Genomic DNA, 12,286 nt, shown 5'->3' on the forward strand with positions numbered 1-12,286 from the left:
TTTTTGGCTGCAATTCTTCCATGAAGACTACTTCTGACCAGCACAATAGATGGACCTGGGCTCCACTGGTTTCTGCCAATTCTGAGCTGATGGCACTGCTGGACATCTTCCAATTGGGAAGGGAAGTAAGCATGATGTGTCTTTCATCTGCTGCATTAAGTTTCCTTGACCGACCACTGCATTTACGGTCCTCAACATTGCCCGTTTCTTTGTGCTTCTTCAACAGAGCTTGGACAGCACATCTGGAAACCCTTGTCTGCCTTGCTATGTGTCTTGTTGCTATGTCTTGTTGCTTTGAGGGTCATTGGCTCCTGTTTGGTATAATTGGTTAATCACACACCTGAGTATATGCCTACAAAATCCCTGACTTTGAAGTGTACCTAGAATAATTGATGCTGGTTTGAAGGCAAAGGGTGGTCACACCAAATATTGAATTGATTTAGATTTTCTTCTGTTCACTCACTTTGCATTTTGTTAATTGATAAAAATAAACCATTAAGATTTCTATTTTTGAAAGCATTCTAACTTTACAGCATTTTTTCGCACCTGCCTAAAATTGCACAGTATTGTACATCACCAAATTATTGATTTATATTCATCAAGAATCAATTTCCATTTCAAGATTGTTGAAGAATTCATTATAATACATTAAATTACATTACAAGAAATCACTGTAGTCCAAACCTAGACACAGCACTGAAAATCCACAGGACAGAACAAAATTCTTCTTAAATAGGGGAGAGGAGGGCATATTGTCACACTTTTCACTGTTGGGCGCAAAAGTATTAAAAGAGATTTCACAGCTATAGTTACCTAGGCCGATAAGAATATTACTTTGGATAGTTATAATGTATATTTTGATTATCACATTCAAAGCGACGACATAGAGCAGGGGCCAATGAGGTATCTACGTTTCCGTATCTATGGCTTTGACCACAAAAAACAGGAAGTTGACCTGAGAAAATTACATTAATGGCATTTGGCAGATGCTCTTGTCCAGAGCGACGTACAGTTGATTAGACTAAATAGGAGCAGAGTTAAGGGCCTTGCTCAAGGGCCCAACGGCTGTGTGGATCTCACTGTGGCTACACCGGGGATCGAACCACCGACCTTGCGGGACCCAGTCTTAACCACTACGCTACAGGCTGCCGCATTCACATTTTTTGAGGAAGTGACGAGTGTTAGAGGAATGAACAGCGTGACAACTTACCCAGCTCTCCCCTACTCTGTAAGTCGTAATAAATATAAAAACATTTAAATTAGCAATGCAATTAACAATTCCACAAAATACTTTAAGGAAAATCAGAGATTTAAAGCCATTAACTGCGCTTCGAATGGAAAACACCATAGCTGATAAGACATCACAAACTGCAACAAAAGGTGGCCTTGTGTATGTATTCATGTAATTAAAATCTTGTTTGTCTCAAACCACAATAAGCCACTGTTTGAAGTTTGAAGAAATCTTGATAGTTACAAGCATAAAGTGGCTGTGGTAGCAACATGAAATGGATGGAATTAGAATTTTATTCCTCTCCTGGGTTCAGACACAGACACTGGCATACTAAAATTGATATTGTCAATGATCCAGTCATAACCCCATGAAGGGAACTGGGTGTTTAAAGGCAGACCATTTCCAGCAAGATGTTTCCTGTTGAAATACTATATTCTGGTATTTTGGATGTTAAAGCCCTACATTAGGCCTACATTACTTCGCTGTTTACCAATTTATAAAGCATACAACCAGTTTGTTTTTAAATAGATTTTTCTAACGAGTCGTTTAGCTTCGAGGCAGCCGTTGGAATTTCCGGACGATGTTAAAATGAACATGGGAAGGACTGGGAAGTTGAACAAAGTAGCCTGGCTAACTTCCAAGTAGGCAAGTGGTTTTTTGTTTTTCACAATCTTTAATTGCGTTGCTAGGGAACTGCACCAGAGCTCATTGCTCATTGTCAAGTCAACGAAAATGTAAATACAGAACGGACCTTTTAACGAAACGATAGCATTCCCCGCAGTGACTTAGCGCGTTGCTATTTCCTGAAGTCACCCCCCAACAACCTCTGCCCACGGAGAAAAGACGGTTTTACGAATTCAATTCAAACATCCGTGACAAATTGCCGGAAATGTATAGCAAATGGGCTTTAACATTGAAAATACCGGCATGTTTCAAGGAAGGAAAACCGTTTTCATATGGCGACACGTTGATTGACATTCATTAAATCCTTCCTGATGGAAAGGCACTATCACAGCCCTGCTATGGACCATAAGTGGTTGCATAAGTGCGTTCCCATAGAAAGGTTAAGCTTTTTTTTGGAAGTCAGTGGCAGTGATCAGTTACAGATTCATACCATACAGTAATCCCATGGAAGCAATACCAACAGAGGCTGTAAAGGTTGATAATGAAGAATCAGTCATTTTCTATGTCCATGGAGGATATTACTATGTTGATTGCAGTTATTTACAGTTTTTGCAAGTTTTACAGTTTTGTGCTGATAACTGAAATTGGGGCAAAATATTTTGTGATCTTGGAGTTACAGGATAAGGTTCTGTGTCCTGAGTGGTTTTGATATATTTCACACATATTTAGTATCCTCGTAAACAACATAATCGTGCCAAAAATAAGTTAGTACTGCATGTTGTAAATGTGCAATTGTTTTGTGATATATCGTGCATATAAAGGTTTTATTTTTGTTTTATTTTTGGTCGATGGTACCTCTAGGTCCTGAGACTGCTGTAGTGTTTCTCAGCCCAGAGCAGCCGCTTGACGTGTATCTCTCGACTGGGCCTGTCGAGGGGGTTCCAGCCGTACTCTGGCGACAGCACTCTGCTGGGCTTGTTGAGCCAGAAGTACTTGTTGAGGTGGCTCTCGTCGTGCCACAGAGCCTCCACCCCCTTCCTCTTGTCCGTCATTATGCCCCGGTGACAGCTCTCGGTCAGGTTCACCACGGACTCCCACGTGCCCCCGAACACGGCCGCGTGGTAGTACAGGTCCCCAGTCTCCATGCAGGCCGTGGACTTGGGGTTGCGGTCGTAGGTGTACCTTACCTTGGGGAGGTTGTAGAAGGAGGAGTGCTGCAGGGCAACCGACTCCCCGAGTGCCTCCGAGCCGAAGCGACCGGCGAAGACCATGTCCACGTCCAGGCAGAAGACGTACCGGTGGCCGTGACGGATGCGTGTCTGGACGGCGTCCGCGAGGGTCTTCATGCGCATCATGGAGATGTCCTCCCAGCGCTCGTGCCTCTTGACCTTGATGATCTCCAGGGCCCGGCCAGTCTTCAGCTGGAGCCCCGGCACGTTCTCTGGGGCGTTGGTGAACACGTAGTACGTCACCGGTAAACCCTCCATGAAGTGGAGTTCCGCTGAGGACAGCAGATCCATCAGGTACACTTCCAGATATCTGTTAAAAAGGCACACAGAAATACACAGTAGAGTGTTATGTATGCAGTGTCGGAAGTTCCTAATTTCTCTTACAATGGTTACCCGCCATCTTCTGACACACTGAAAAACCCATCTATTTAAACTGCAACCTGGGCCCATAAGACAACCCCATCCCTCTCCCCCCAACATTATCAAACATTCGTATTACGGGCAGCCTATTAGGCGCCGGTACATTACATTACATTACATTGCATTTGGCAGATGCTCTTATCCAGAGCGAAGTACAACAAAGTGCTTACCCACAACCAGGGATAAGTGCGCTGAAAGACCCGAGAAGGAAGTACAATTCTACAGTTCCGACCTCAACAGGGAGTTCATTCTACCATCGTGGAGCCAGAACAGACAATAGTCGTGAGCGTAAGGTGGAGGTTCGGAGAGGGGGAGGTGCCAAGCGGTACATAACTCGGACTGGGATGGTTGGTGGTTCAATACCCAGTCAAGACAATTACATGTCCAACTGACATTTTTGACACAAATTTTGATGAAAAATTGAACAGGCATCTGCTTGTAGCCCATTCACTTTGGAATATTTGAAGCTCCATATCTCAAAACCACTCAGATTACACATAGAAGCTTGTACTTGCAGTGTAGCCATGAACCCTGACTTGCTCCATTTGTCCCCTGCTTAGTCTAATCAACTGTACGTCACTTTGGATAAAAGCGTCAGCTAAATAGCAAATTATTTATATTATCAAACTCTTTCCAACAGCTTTTGTTCAATAATCTCATTGATCCCTCACGTATTTCAGTCCTCCATCAGTTGATTTTTCTTATTTTGATTCAGGATCAAGCCAGTAAAATAATTCAATTAATTGCAGCAAACACCTCTGTTAATCATTCAATTCCCACTGAATTTGGTGCATAGGATGAATTAAAGCAAGCTGTGCTGCATTGTGTTAAACAAATCAGCAATAATTTAAAATGTCCGCCAAGAACTTGTATTTATCAACGTTCACTGCCACCACCTCCGCTATAGATTTAAGAAATAAGCTTGTGTTCTGCTCTGAATGGTGTGATATCATGGGCTCCATCAGGGGAAGACACTAGATTCAGCTCAACGGGTGGACTTGTGGACAGCAGACAGGAGAGGCCCGAACGTGTCAAACAGCGCTAACCTCCCGACGGCGAACACAGTCAGTGCCACAGAGGTGCCCATTTTTTGGTGATACTTGTCGTAGGTGTCAGGATCAAACATCCCGTCCCACAAAATGGGAGCTCCCCAGTCCGTCGATGTCGTCACATCGGTTCGGGAGCTGAGAAGAGGGACAAAATGGGGGGGGGGAAGGGTAATATTGACAAGGCATCATTCTGTAACCTGGATAATATTTCAGCACAAGTGTCTGAGCTTGTCTGTGTGGTCACAAGGTTATATATATGAAGATAACATTGCCCACACCTCACTCCAAGGTGACCCTATGTTTTGTTTAAATTGGCAGCGTATTTGGTACGCTGGGTCTTTCCGTTTCCGCACTAAAGAAACTGAATGATCCAGACGATGGCACCAATGTCTTCTACCTGTCTGAATAAAGCAAAAAATAACACCTTACATGTTCACTGTAAAGGGACTGCCCAGGATCACCAGTTAATGAATTACACACATTATTCCATTTAAAAAAATGAACACACACAGTACCAGAGATCCAGGGAGTTGTCTACGTGGTCTCCAGGTTCTGGCTTTGCAGCAGGAGGAAACTGACATTTCCTCAGATGGCTTTCAAAAAACCTGAACATTACAACAGACACGTTTGCTTCATCAAATTTCAAACTTCAAAACATAAGGCACATCTTTTAGTTTTCCCTGATGAATCGTGATTTTTCCTGCAACATTTTATGTTTGTAATTAGTTACACGTAAGTTCTTTCCCCTTTAAGACACAACTAAAAGGCTGCCTGGTAGAGGATAGGGAATCAGTATTGTTTCAGAGGAACAAACAGGAAGACACACGTGTGTAATGTGTTTTCGAGAATCACATTACAGCAACAGAACGAAACAGCAACAAAAATAAATAAAATGGATACAGTACACTTGAAAATTTACAAATAAATAAATTAGTGAAAGCGTGCACATTGTCATTCTGCATTCTGTAATGTGACATTTTGATTCTTTAGCTCAGGCTGTTTTTGTTTATTCTTGCATGGTGAAGGAGACATTCCTACCTCACAAACACGATGAACAGTAACAGAAGACCAAACAATACGAGTCTCAAACGATGAAGCCGTCTGAAAAAGAAGAAAGATTTAATCAAAGGATTGTGAGGCATTATATTGCATAACGTACATTCACAATAGTAGCCAATATTACTTGTGCTGTGTTATTGTGCCATACTACTGCCATTATGGAGTAAATATGTAAAAATAATCATTTTGCTTGTGAAATCAGTGTCATATGAAAAGCAACAATGTTGCCTGTGCAAAACAATTAAAAGTATACATTATAAATAATGCCAAGCAGGACCAGGACTGCCAATCTACAACCAGCAGGTAAAAATGTGAAATCAGAATATCAAATCAGGTTTTTAAAACAACAAAACATTCAGAAACAAAATTATATTTTTCAACTTCAACCAAATACTTGTGAAAAGAAACTGTTCAAACCCAAAAGAGGAAAAAAGAAAAGTGCGACAGAAATAAAGAAATAAACGTTTATTTAAACAGAAACGGTGGTGCGTTGAGCATCATTATTGATTTGAAAATGATGAGAAAAATATTTTGATGTTTCTTTCAGTGGTTTGCTTTGGCTAAATTTAGATGTATAAATACGAAATCTTCAAATTAAAGTGTAAAATCACGGTCTGTATGATTTAAAAGTACAAATATTTGACAAAACAATTTTGAGCAGTTCCAAAATAAATGAATTATTATTTTTTTTAATTGCAGCAATACATTTTGGGTATTATTTAGTTATTTTACTTGTTAATCATATTTAGAGGGAAATTCCAAATATTTTTCCCCAAATGAGATTGGTGAATTTTACATAATTCCCCAATAATTTGATATGTACGTATTCAGTGCCTACTACATCATTCTGAAATAAAGCTTGTATGCTGAGATCATTTTATTTAAATTGTGTGTAACCCACCCCTGAATTGTGGACCCCGGTCAGATACAATGTCTGAGGTAATTCCATGGATGCGGAACACTTCCTTTATTAGAACGTCCGCAGTCTCTTGGGAGGTGGGTAACCCAGGTAGGGGGATGAAGTGGGCTGCCTTACTAAATCGATCCACCACGGTGAGGATGGTGGTGTTACCGTCGGAAGGGGGAAGTCCACCCCAATGTGGCTCCAGGGTCGGCTGGGCACGGGCAGAGGTTGGAGCAGACCAGCAGGGGTTTGGTGGGAGGCCTTGCTTCTGGCGCAGGTGGTGCATGCCTTGATGAAGTGTCTGCTGTCGGGGATCATGGTGCTCCACAAGAACTTTCGCTTAAGCACCGCCAATGTGCGGGTAAAGCCGGGATGGCAGGACAGGGGAGACGAATGGGCCCATTGAAGCACCTGTGTCCGAGCAGCTGAGGGGACGTAGAGGCGTGTTCCGGGATTGGACCGGGACAGGGCATCTGGCTTAACGTTCTTGGAACCTGGGCGGTAGGTGAGTGCGAAGTTGAATCTTCCGAAGAATAGTGCCCATCTAGCTTGGCGTGAGTTGAGTCTTTTTGCTGTTTGGAGGTACGCCAAGTTCTTGTGGTCTGTCCAGACGACAAAAGGTTTCTCGGATCCCTCCAGCCAATGCCTCCACTCCTCTAGTGCCAGTTTGACAGTGAGGAGTTCTCGGTTGCCCACGTCATAGTTTCTCTCCGCTGGTGAAAGCTTTTTGGAGAAGAAAACGCATGGGTGTAACCGGTTGTCGGAGGCAGAGACTTGTGACAGCACGGCCCCCACCCCAGTGTCGGACGCATCCCTCTCCACAACTAACTGGCGGGTGGGTTCGGGGTGCACCAGGATGGGAGCGGAGGAGAACAGTCTCTTGATCTTGGTAAATGCGCCCTCCGCTTCGGGACCCCAACAGAATGGCATGGCAGTGGATGTAAGCTTGGTGAGGGGGGAGACAACCTGACTGCAGGACCTGATAAATCTTCTGTAAAAGTTGGCGAATCCCAAGAAGCGTTGGAGGTGTTTTCGAGAGACAGGCGTGGGCCAGTTAGTGACCGCCTGAACCTTCTTGGGATCCGCCCTGATCTGTCCCTTTTCCAAAATGAAACCTAGGAACTCGACAGTGTCAGGATGGAAAACACATTTCTCTGCCTTGATGAACAGTTTGTTCTCCAACAGTCTCTGGAGAACTTGCCTGACGTGCTTCTCATGTTCCTTGGCATTGGTGGAGTAGATCAGGATATCGTCGAGGTAAACAAATACGTGTCGGCCCAGTAAGTCCCGAAGAACATCGTTAACTAACGCCTGGAACACAGCGGGTGCGTTAGTGTGAGAGAGCGGTATTGAAGCCGGTCTTCCACTCGTCACCCTCTCGAATACGGACCAGGTGGTAGGCGTTGCGTAGGTCTAACTTGGTGAAGATAGTGGCATCGTGTAGAGGATGAAAGGCGGAGTCCATCACCGGCAGAGGGTATTTGTTCTTGACAGTGATGTTGTTAAGCTCCCTGAAGTCGATGCAGGGACGCAATGAACCATCCTTCTTCTGTACAAAGAAGAATCCGGCACCCACGGGTGAGGAGGATGGGCAAATCAGTCCATTGGCTAGGCAGTCCCGGATGTATTTCTCCATGGCCTCCCTTTCAGGTCTGGAGACGTTGTTGAGACGGCTTGAGGGGAGTGTGGATCCGGGTAGCAGCTCGATGGCACAGTCGTAAGGTCGATGAGGAGGAAGTGTCTGTGCTTGTGTCTTGGAGAAGACTGTGTCTAGGTCGTGGTAAGGGGTGGGCACCTTCTCCAGAGAGGGCTTGGGGACTTGTCGTGGGTTGGGTACACCCTCAGTTGGTGCAGGAGCGGATCGCAGGCAGAATTGGTGACACTCACGACTCAAGGCTTGAATCTGGCATGAACTCCAGTCAATGGTGGGGTTGTGTCTCTGGAGCCAGGGTAATCCCAAAATGAGCTGGTCGTTAGGGGACCGGATGACACGGAACTGGATCATCTCATGGTGGTTCCCAGAAATGATCAGTTGAATGGGTTTGGTGATGTGGGTCATGCGGCAGAACGTCTTTCCGTCCAATGACCGAGCATTCTCAGGGTGGGGTAGTGGGAGGGTGGGAATGTTCAGTTCCATGACCATCACTTCGTCTATGAGGTTCGCGTCAGCTCCGGAATCCACCAACACGTGAACCTGGATTGCTCTGTCGGGAAGCATCAACATGGCAGTAAGCGTGGGGCAATAGTCGTTCCTGGCAGACCCTTCATATCTGTTGAGCACTCTCACCTCAACAAATGAGGCAGATCTCTTGGACCGGAGGGTGCACCAAACTTGGGTGTGTCCCAGCTTCCCACAATAGAAGCAGGAACCGGTTGCTCTCCGACGTGTCCGTTCCTCAGTTGAGATCTTCATACTGGCACGGGAAAGGTCCATGGGTTTCAGTCCATCGGCTTGCTTCTCCTCTGGTCGGGGACTTGACCCTCGCCTGGGGGACGGCTGGTCGGGTGGGACCTGTCTCTCAGTCCGGCGTTGTCTGGCACGGTTGTCCAAACAGATGGTGGCACGGACGAGTGGGTCGAACTGAGTGATGGGGTCAAGACGTGCCAACTCGTCCTGGAGTGCCTCACTCAGGCTGGCCAGGAACAGGTTTGCCAGAGCCGCATCATTCCAGTTGGTGGCTGCTGCGAGAGTGCGGAAGTCAATGGAATGGTCCGCCGCAGTTTTCCTGCCTTGGCGAAGGGCGATCAGGCGCTGGGACGGCTCTTGGTCACTGGATGCGTGCTGGAAGACCTTGCGGATCTCTTCAGCAAAGGTCGGAATGAACCCCCGGACCACACAGCTGTAGCCCAGTCCAAGGCTCTCCCCTTGAGTAGCCCCATCACGTAGCCGATCCGGTGGTCATCGCTGTTGTAGGTCTGTGGTTGCTGGCGGAACACAAAGTCACACTGGAGCAGGAACGCCTTGCATCTCTCCGGTTCTCCGCCAAACCTCTCCGGGGGGGGTTGTTGTGGCTCCCGGAATTGTCAGGTTCCCATGGGGTTGGAAGGTGGAGGTGCAGGCGGGTTGGCAGGTTGTTCCTGTGGTTGTGGCTGAACCGCGAAGATGAGCCTCCTCATCTCAGCACACAGCTCTCGAATCTCCAGACGAAGTTCGGAGATTCCTTGAGTGTTGCTGGACGATGGCGCCTTGTTCCTGGTGGGCGGAGAACATGGCGGTTGAGTCAGCAGGGTCCTTCTTGGCGAAATTGTTCAGAGACGGGTGTGTGGGGGGTTTGGACCAAAAATGCACGACTCAGAAACAGTAGTGTAGTAAAGTCCTGTCAGGGCTTTATTTGGGGAATATCCAGAGAGCGTAGTCAGAAACAAGCAATGTTCATACACGTAAATATCCAGCCAGAAAACCAAAGTGCAGTACCGAGGGAGAAGGCAGTCTCGTAGTCGGTACACCATGCGGGAAGTCCGGTAGCCAAGAAAGCTGTCGGCGGGGCAAAAGTACAGGCGGACGGTAGGCAGGCTCAGAGTCAATGACAGTGCAAGAGTCAAGACCAAAGTCTGCTCCGCGGGGCAAATGTACAAAAAAACAGCAGGCAAAATCATGGTACAGGTAGGCAATGGTCAACAAAACAGAAGTCAATAATCTTTGGTCGGTAAACAGGCTTGGATCGTAACGGGTAGACAATGGCTTGGTATAAACACTCAAGAGATGCACTGACGAACAGGAGGCAAACAATTTCGCACAGACATGACATGAAACTGAGCTTATATGCAGGTGTAGACAGGTGTAGACAATTAGCTTGAGAGCAGCAAGAGAATGGAAATCAGGTGTGGAGGACTGACAAGTTAACAAGGTAATTAGTCATCGTTAGTAATAAACCTATCCTGCCCTAGCATTAGTAAATTAGTAAATGACATGCACAAGAAATGTAAGGTAACATGAACACATGATTAGAATGTTAGTATTACCCAATCCTGATCTAGCATTAGTAGGTTAGTAAATAGACAAGGGAAATTGAAACAATTAGGGTGTGAGTGACAGAAAGGGAGAGAGAAAAAGCAGGAAGGTTTGCAGAAAGACACAAAAAAGTGTATGCTAAATCAGTGAACAGTACAACATAACATGGAACATAAATTGTGACATAAACAGCAAAACAATGACAATAAACTATATAACATGACATGGCAAGACTAACAATTAAATCGTAACAACTAAACCTGAAACATACCATGACATGAAACATAAAAACGTGGTGAGACTAGACTAACATAATAGGTGACATGACAATAACATAACCAAGACAATAACTAAACATAAAACATGACATGACAAACATGAAACGTGACACGAGTAGCTCAGCTATACTGCAACTGGCATAATATAAAATTAAATCACTCATAAACCATATGAAAATATATTACATAAAGATTATGGTTAATATATTATCTTGTTTAACCATTCACTCTGTAAACCCAAATACTTCACTGGGTTACACCTGCACAAAAGCATATCCGAGCAATCCGGGCTATTTGAGGCTACATCCCTAAACAGCATCACACCCCCAGTGGGAATAGCATCTGTAACCATCGCAAATTCCTACAGGTTAACCGGGGTATAAAACATCCATAAGGATTCAGAAATTCTAAAAAGCTGGTTCACCAACATTCTGCTGTTAGAGAAACATTTTCCATAAAACAGTCATTTTTTAAATATAAAATGTCCCTGTTATTCCATAGACAGAGCTGTATTTGTACAGTGGTACAGTGGTACAGTCGCCAAAGAGAAATTCTACCAAGGTCGTCTGTTGAAGACGTTTCACTCACCTCATTGTACCGACCTTCGAGATGAAGTTCATTTGAGGCTGCGAAGATAAAAAACAGAAATACTTAATCAGATATCGGATAGTTTGGGAAACAGAAGGTAAAATATCACGCGAACTGATATAAATAAAGCATCCTACATTAGTCATTACCACAAATCCACAAGTTGTAGTAGACCCGTGTTTTCAATCTCTGACTCCTTGACCCCGGAACGTTCTGGGCTGGCCCAGAGATCCTGTGAAAAAAGAGAGGCGTAGACGTTTTTTTTCCTTCGGGAACGCAAATGGGAAAAATAAGAGAAATTAACGCAAAAAGCATAGACTACCGATTCATGTTTCGAAATATCTATCTGTTTAGCAAACCCGTGGGAAAAAACACACAATTCTGCCACATCTTAAGGCAGAAATTACCTAATAATTCTCTATAGGCTCGCTCGGAGTCCTAAATACGGAACTATACGTATACGTACGTATGTATAGCAACTTTAGAGCAGCTACTTTCCTGAAATAGATGCGTCTTTGAAGGAGAAAACAAGTGGGAACATTTTGAAAACATATAAAAATATAGAACAGCAAAGTACACATAAGCGGTAAGTATTCCAGATAAGTATTCACAACGCTACGTAGGCTGGATTGACCTGGATTGACGTCCTTGTCTGCCGGTCGAGATGAGTAATGTTCTTGGTCATCATGACTGCGTGCTTTTGGTATTTACGGATTTGATGCTTTTCACTAAATAAATAAAGCCCGCTTCATATTGTAGGGTCAGTGAATAGACTGACCCCACAGAAGCCACATTTGTTGAAAGCATGTTTGTTCCATCTCATTTTTATTCTCTCACCCTAGTGTCGCATCGTCCGTATTCTCTCACGCAAGCGTCGCCCAGAATTTAAACGTGCCACTTATTATATGCGCATGTATCTGATACGTCAGAAGTGAAATAAAGTGGCATATAC

General features: G+C 44.6%; 1 protein-coding gene across 1 annotated transcript; it reads right to left on the bottom strand.

The window, feature by feature from the left end:
* Positions 1-2,651: 2,651 nt before the first annotated feature.
* On the bottom strand, positions 2,652-11,533 carry LOC133138074 (alpha-1,3-galactosyltransferase 2-like). Its single transcript, XM_061256523.1, has 6 exons — positions 11,484-11,533; positions 11,335-11,372; positions 5,592-5,654; positions 5,069-5,158; positions 4,551-4,688; positions 2,652-3,394 (listed from the first exon to the last, which is right to left on the bottom strand). Exons 2-6 carry the CDS (start codon positions 11,364-11,366, stop codon positions 2,713-2,715), a joined length of 1,005 nt encoding a protein of 334 aa, XP_061112507.1. The 5' UTR covers positions 11,367-11,372; positions 11,484-11,533; the 3' UTR covers positions 2,652-2,712.
* Between the last annotated feature and the right edge of the window lie 753 nt (positions 11,534-12,286).

The sequence above is a fragment of the Conger conger genome, chromosome 10, assembly GCF_963514075.1.
Source record: "Conger conger chromosome 10, fConCon1.1, whole genome shotgun sequence".
Classification (NCBI taxonomy): domain Eukaryota; kingdom Metazoa; phylum Chordata; class Actinopteri; order Anguilliformes; family Congridae; genus Conger; species Conger conger.

What these genes read in the sequence shown, in the direction of transcription:
- LOC133138074 (XM_061256523.1), bottom strand. Translation starts at nt 11,366, where the DNA reads ATGAACTTCATCTCGAAGGTCGGTACAATGAG. An exon ending in TCGAAGGTCGGTACAATGAG is followed by an intron (nt 5,655 to 11,334) that starts GTGAGTGAAACG and finishes CTTCTTTTTCAG; the next exon opens with ACGGCTTCATCGTTTGAGAC. An exon ending in CTGTTCATCGTGTTTGTGAG is followed by an intron (nt 5,159 to 5,591) that starts GTAGGAATGTCT and finishes TGTAATGTTCAG; the next exon opens with GTTTTTTGAAAGCCATCTGA.